Here is a 6,000-nt window from a genome sequence, read left to right on the forward strand (position 1 = left end):
TAGACCCAACCAAATCATGAGAAAACAAAAAGATCATTACTTGACAAATTGGAAAGAATTAACAAAAAAAAACAGAGCAAACTAGAATGCTATTTGGCCCTAAACAGAGAGTACACAGTGGCAGAATACCTGACCACTGTGACTGACCCAAACTTAAGCTGCACTTCCTAACCTCCTGCTCAATGTATTACCATATTAGAGACACGTATTTCCCTCACATTACACAGATCCACAAAGAATTCAAAAACAAACCCAATTCTGATAAACTCTCATATCTACTGGGTGAAATAACACAGTGTGCATCACAGCAGCAAGATTTGTGACCTGTTGCCACAAGAAAAGGCCAACCAGTGAAGAATAAACACCATTGTAAATACAACCCATGTTTATGTTTATTTATTTTCCCTTTTGTACTTGAACTATTTGCACATAGTTACAACACTGTATATAGACATAATATGACATTTGTAATGTCTTTATTCTTTTGGAACTTCTGTGAGTGTAATGTTTACTGTTAAATGTTGTTGTTTATTTCACTGTTGTATATTATCTACCTCACTTGCTTTGGCAACGTTAACAGATGTTTCCTATGCCAATAAAGTTCATTGAATTGATTTGAATTTAATTGAATTGAGAGAGAGGAGGGGAGAGAGGAGAGATAGAGGCAAATAAACAGAGAGGGGGGAGAGGAGAGAGGAGAGATATAGGGAGATAAAGAGAGAGGGGGAGAAGAGAGAGGAGAGATAGAGGGAGATAAAGAGAGAGGGGGGAGAGGAGAGAGGAGAGATAGAGGGAGATAAAGAGAGAGGGGGATAAATTATTAACTGCTTTCACATTTTTGTTGAACCATTCATAGTCATGTCAATAAAGCACAAATTGTGAGAGGGAGCGACAGATGGATTAGAGAGAGTGAGGAAAAACAATGGAGAGGAAAGTAAGGAGAAGAGAGGGAAAGAGATGAAAAGGAGGATGAGAGAAGATATTTTAGATGAGGTGATGAATAATGACAGAGCCAACAGAGGACAAGGAAGAAGGGAGAGAGAGAGAAACAGAGAGTAATGGGTTAACATGGAGAGTAGGGTTGTCAATTCCAGTTCAATTAAGAAAGTAAACCAAATTCCAATTCCAAATGTTCCTCATTGAAAAGCATTGAAGAGAATTAGAATTTCAGTGTAGGCTACTTCCTGAATGGGCTGGAATTGAACTGGAATTGACCCAAACCCTGCTGGAGACACGGGTAGTTAAAGGGTTAAAAGGTGATCCGACCACATCTCGGGCAAATAGCTGTTGGTGTGACAACCTCAACCCAGTTTCAAAGACTTGAGTTTGTTTTTAACACAACACACACAGTCTCAGCTCCACAATACCTTCCATTGATTCCCATGACAATAAGGACTCATCTGACCCAGTTCACTGTCCATCCCTTAAGGCTACGGGAAGTTTGTCTGTAATGTCTCTTTCGTTGTGTGTTGGACACCAGGAAATCTAGATGTCACCGTTGACGTCGGCTAAATGGGATCTAATCACATCTACATCTTAAGTGGGCAAACAGGTAGAAGGTAACCTGTTGTCTGTGGTTCACATGCATACTGTAAGACACACACACACGCACACGCACACACACACACACACACACACACACACACACACACACACACACACACACACACACACACACACACACAGAGAAAGAGACAAAAGAGAGAGAATACCTGACAACTGTGACTGACCAAAAACGAAGGAAAGCTTTGACTATGTACAGATTCAGTGAGCGTAGCCTTGCTAATGAGAAAGGCCGCTGTAGGCAGACCTGGCTCTCAAGAGAAGACAGGCTATGTGCCCAATGCCCACAAAATGAGGTGGAAACTGAGCTGCACTTCCTGCACTTTCTGCCACAAGAAAAGTGGAACAAGTGAAGCACAAACACCATTGTAAATACAACTCATATTTATGTTGATTTATTTTCCCCTTTGTACTTCAACTATTTGCACATCGTTACAACACTGTACATACCCATAATATAACATTTGAAATGTCTCTATTATTTTGAAACTTTCGTGAGTGTAATGTTTACTGTTAATTTCTGATTATTTCACTTTCGTTTATTATCTATTTCACTTGCTTTGTCAATGTAAACATATGTTTCCATACCAATAAAGCCCTTTGAATTGGCATTGATTTGAGAGAGAGAGCACTCACTTGATGGTGCGTCTCGTCTTCCACGTTTTCCCCGTTCACTTCCACGACCCGGTCCCCCGCGCGCAGCCCCGAAAGCTCCGCGGACGAACCGGTTACCACTTTCCGTATGAACTGTCCGCCTTTATTCCGCTCGCCGTGAAGGTGAAAGCCGTACCCGCGCGGCCCTTTCGTTAGGAAACAAAGCCGTGGTCTCAGCTTCCACTCCATTCTATAGAATGTCCGTGTGAGAAATCTAGAGTCCGATGAAAATCTGAAGTTCCTCAAACCGGGAACCAGGTTAGGTTCGGCTACCTAGCCCAGGTAGGGCGGGAGTTTCAGTCCGAAGGAACGATCACAGACATCCGCGGCCCAAAACTCCCCTTTCACCATGATGATGCGCATTGGTGTGACTGTGCTGAACACAGACAAAAGTATCCAAACCACAAAGTAAAAGGAAAGAAATATACACGTTGGCTACTCAACAGGAGGAGAGATGTCAATCAATCCGAAATAGCAGCATACAGTCTAACACGAACCCTCCAGTCCCCGCAGCTGGAAAAAAGATAACCGGAAAGTTGTTCAACTAGGACACTGTCGTTAGTTAAATTACCGTAGATTACCTCGAGCCTACCCGAGGGTTTATCCAGAAGATCAAAGATTAAGGAATAGCGGCTTCACACACACACACACACAGTAGCCTAAATCCCCGTCAGTGTGTGTGTGTGTGTGTGTGTGTGTGTGTGTGTGTGTGTGTGTGTGTGTGTGTGTGTGTGTGTGAGAGAGAGAGAGAGAGAGAGAGAGAGAGAGAGAGAGAGAGAGAGAGAGAGAGAGAGAGAGAGAGAGGGAGAGAGAGAGAGAGAGAGAGAGAGAGAGAGAGAGAGAGAGAGAGAGAGAGAGAAGGCGATCCTGTCCCACTCCGCGCTACAGTGGCAATGACGAATAGCAACAGGTGCCTCTGCGTTCCGTTCTGTTCGCACCTGCACAGCGCGACTCACTCCGCTGTAAAAACACTCCTGGGAGAAATATGATGATACATTGCCCATATAGGCTAAAAGAGATCCATGAAGCGCTTATATACCTGCTGCCCGAGTCCCACGCCTGATAATACATCTATTTCCCGTTATATAGTCTGGATGCACTGATCTAAGGTCAGTTTTGCACACCCCAGTCTAATGGTTAAGGTCGGGGTTGATGGAGGGTGATCTGATCCTAGATCTGTGTCTATGAGCAATTTCTACTTGGAGCCGCAACAGGCAGGTAGTTTGATGATTGCGACCTGGATTAGAGGGAAGTTTTCCTCATCTGTTGGCTGTGAAAGAAAGAGACAGAGGAAGAGAGGCTGAGAGAGAGAGGAAGAGAGAGATAGAGATAGAGAGAGAGAGTACACTTCAAATTAGGGGTTCAACAAGGGTTCTTCTAGGATCCTAAAAGTTCTTTGAAGAACCTTAGGGTTCTTGACACTGAAAATGGCTCCCAAAAAGGTTATTCTAAGAACCCCATAGGAGGTGGGGTTCCTCGTGAAACCTCCTTAGTTGTTGGGGGTCCTTGCAGGAACCTAACTGCCCAACTGAAACATTTGAATTTGAAAGGACAGCAGGTGCAGGAACTTAACTGAAGAATGTAAAGATCTCTTCAATGTAAGGTAAGTTTTGTCCCTTGTATGATCTGAATTGATATTGTTTTATGATGATGCCATCTATCTTTTCACATTTGAGCAAATCTTTCTAAAAAAAGAAAATGAACACAATTCAGTGGATATCAATCAACAAAGAGGTAAGACTATGTACTGTAGGCTATAGGAATATGTACTGTAGGCTATATGAATATGTACTGTAGGCTATAAGAATGTGTACTGTAGGTTATAAGAATATGTACTGTAGGCTATAAGAATATGTACTGTAGGCTATAAGAATATGTACCGTAGGCTATACGAATATGTACTGTAGGCTATAAGAATATGTACTGTAGGCTATAAGAATATGTACTGTAGGCTATAAGAAATGTACTGTAGACTATAAGAATATGTACTGTAGGCTATAAGAATGTGTACTGTAGGTTATAAGAATATGTACTGTAGGCTATAAGAATGTGTACTGTAGGTTATAAGAATATGTACTGTAGGCTATAAGAATATGTACTGTAGGCTATAAGAATATGTACCGTAGGCTATAGGAATATTTACCGTAGGCTATAAGAATATGTACTGTAGGCTATAAGAATATGTACCGTAGGCTATAAGAATATGTACCGTAGGCTATAAGAATATGTACTGTAGGCTATAGGAATATGTACTGTAGGCTATATGAATATGTACTGTAGGCTATAAGAATGTGTACTGTAGGTTATAAGAATATGTACTGTAGGCTATAAGAATATGTACTGTAGGCTATAAGAATATGTACCGTAGACTATAAGACTATGTACCGTAGGCTATACGAATATGTACTGTAGGCTATAAGAATATGTACTGTAGGCTATAAGAATATGTACTGTCGGCTATAAGAAATGTACTGTAGGCTATAAGAATATGTACTGTAGGCTATAGGAATATTTACTGTAGGCTATAAGAATATGTACTGTAGGCTATAAGAATATGTACCGTAGGCTATAAGAATATGTACTGTAGGCTATAAGAATGTGTACTGTAGGTTATAAGAATATGTACTGTAGGCTATAAGAATATGTACTGTAGGCTATGAGAATATGTACCGTAGGCTATAGGAATATTTACCGTAGGCTATAAGAATATGTACTGTAGGCTATAAGAATATGTACCGTAGGCTATAAGAATATGTACCGTAGGCTATAAGAATATGTACTGTAGGCTATAAGAATATGTACTGTAGGCTATAAGAATATGTACTGTAGGCTATAAGAATATGTACTGTGGGCTATAGGAATATGTTGAAGGCTATAAGAATATGTACTGTAGGCTATAAGAATATTTACTGTAGGCTATAGGAATATGTACTGTAGGCTATAGGAATATGTACTGTAGGCTATAAGAATATGTACTGTAGGCTATAAGAATATGTTGAAGGCTAGCTGTATTGGGTGCAGGTGACTGAACTGCTCACTTTTGTGTCTGTGTCTGCAGGTATACAGACGAGGATGCATAAAAATGTATGTCAATAGGTATTGGTATGTAATGCAGATCACGTACCATCTTCCTCCATTACCTCTTCAATGAATATCCCAAAGGCCTCTACATTATGGACAAGGTATGTGTATGAAAACCATTATCAAAACAGCTTTTCATTCACATTCACCACAAAAACCAAGGTATGAATACTGTCGTGTGCATGTTGTGTTAATCATCTGTATAATGACTATTTGGGGGATTCACAGACTTCACCCTCCCTACAGGAAACCTGTTCGATCACCATTCACTGCTAAATCATTATAGCTATGGATACGGAGAACGTCAACACATTACCATCAACACACCAGAGGACAAACCCATTGGACATGGGGCTCTGCTGGGACTTTACCTCATATTTAGATTTTTTATTTATTTTGCTTTGCCATTAAAATCATAATAAACACTGAGAACTAAAATATTGTGTTGTTATTGTTATGCATATTAATAATAATAGTTAAAACAATATTCTGGTTATTTGAGGATCCATTAAAAGGGGTTCTTTAAAGACCTTAAAGGGGTTCCCCCACAGTTTCAACTTGAAGAACCCCTAAAGGATACTCCAGGAATCTTCACCTTTTAGAGTGTAGTCTGTAGATAAGAAATAGCATTAAATGAACAGGACATTGTTGTATAAATGTGTTTAATAGTCTACACAGGGTTGAGTGGGCTATTCAAATTGC

General features: G+C 40.3%; 1 protein-coding gene across 1 annotated transcript in view; it reads right to left on the bottom strand.

Annotated features, from left to right (window-relative positions):
- Positions 1–3,010, bottom strand: part of LOC129851278 (Na(+)/H(+) exchange regulatory cofactor NHE-RF2-like) — a 31,504-nt gene extending 28,494 nt beyond the window's left edge. The window contains exon 1 of the mRNA XM_055917702.1: positions 2,200–3,010. Within this exon, the coding sequence (XP_055773677.1) occupies positions 2,200–2,406 (207 nt within the window). The 5' untranslated portion in view covers positions 2,407–3,010. The remainder of the gene's footprint in view (positions 1–2,199) is intronic.
- Between the last annotated feature and the right edge of the window lie 2,990 nt (positions 3,011–6,000).

The sequence above is a fragment of the Salvelinus fontinalis genome, chromosome 3 (genome assembly GCF_029448725.1).
Source record: "Salvelinus fontinalis isolate EN_2023a chromosome 3, ASM2944872v1, whole genome shotgun sequence".
In the NCBI taxonomy this organism is placed as follows: domain Eukaryota; kingdom Metazoa; phylum Chordata; class Actinopteri; order Salmoniformes; family Salmonidae; genus Salvelinus; species Salvelinus fontinalis.